This window comes from Indicator indicator, chromosome 9, assembly GCF_027791375.1.
Source record: "Indicator indicator isolate 239-I01 chromosome 9, UM_Iind_1.1, whole genome shotgun sequence".
Taxonomy (NCBI): domain Eukaryota; kingdom Metazoa; phylum Chordata; class Aves; order Piciformes; family Indicatoridae; genus Indicator; species Indicator indicator.
In genome coordinates this window covers 37572125-37573180 of record NC_072018.1, presented here as the reverse complement: position 1 = coordinate 37573180, position 1056 = coordinate 37572125, and the positions used below count along the sequence as shown (strand labels likewise).

The window sequence follows — 1056 nt, the reverse complement described above, 5'->3', positions numbered from 1 at the left end:
GGAGCGGCGCCAGCAGACAGGAGACTTCCAGGAGGAGGAGGGGGAGGAAGGAGGAAAGAGGGGAACCCGCAAGATGAAGCTTTTCTCAGCACCACCCCACGCCAGCGCGCTGGGCACCGGCCGCTCCCTCCAGGCCCGGGCAGAGGGCAGCCGTCGCACACACGCGGCCCCTCGCCCGTCCCCGGCCGGGACAAAGGACTCTGCACCGCAGCGGCCGCGCCGCGGGCAGGGCCGTGCCGGGCTGAGCCGTGCCGGGCTGAGCCGGGGCACGCAACCGCCAGATCCCCCACCCCCAGCCGGCAGCCGCCGCACGCCCGGCGAGGAAGCGCCTCCCGTACGGCCCCCGCCGCCCCCCGGCCCCACCGTGTCCTCCTCGTCCATGCCGGCAGCCGCCCCGGGGCCCGCACCATGGCAACCGCACAGGGGTACAGGGCCGCAGCGCTGCGGCCCGGCCTGGAAACCGCAGCCCTGGCATTTGCGTTCCGGGCCCGCCGCGGAGCCTGCCGCCGCCCCCGGGCCGCCCGCCCCCGGCGGCCGCTCGGTCCGGCGAGGATGGGGGCGGCCGGAGAGCCGCCCTGCCCGCGGGGCTCTCGGCGGGGTGGCTGTAAGGGGCAGCCGAGCCCCGGCACCGCTCCAGGTGGCGCCGCGGGCGCTGCGCGGCTCGGCCAGGGGCATGGACCCGGGCGGGAGGGCAGGAGCAGCGCACCCGGGGGGACAGGGCTGCGACACCTCCGGCGGGACCGAGGGGTAGCCGGGCAGCGAGGGACGTGGGGCAGGGCTGCCAGGGGACGGCAGTGCTGCAGGGAGGGACATGGGGCAGGGCTCCCAGGGGACAGCAATGCTGCAGGGAGGGACATGGGGCAGGGCTGCCAGGGGACGGCAGTGCTGTAGTGAGGGACATGGGGCAGGGCTCCCAGGGGACAGCAATGCTGCAGGGAGGGACATGGGACAGGGCTGCCAGGGGACAGCAGTGCTGCAGGAAGGGACATGGGGCAGGGCTGCCAGGGGACAGCAGTGCTGCAGGGAGGGACATGGGGCAGGGCTGCCAGGGGACAG

General features: G+C 76.0%; 1 protein-coding gene across 1 annotated transcript in view; it reads right to left on the bottom strand.

Annotated features, from left to right (window-relative positions):
• Window positions 1–813, bottom strand: part of TAF1B (TATA-box binding protein associated factor, RNA polymerase I subunit B) — a 28466-nt gene extending 27653 nt beyond the window's left edge. Inside the window, exon 1 of the mRNA XM_054383392.1 lies at window positions 67–813. Within this exon, the coding sequence (XP_054239367.1) occupies window positions 67–813 (747 nt within the window). The remainder of the gene's footprint in view (window positions 1–66) is intronic.
• Window positions 814–1056: the final 243 nt, after the last annotated feature.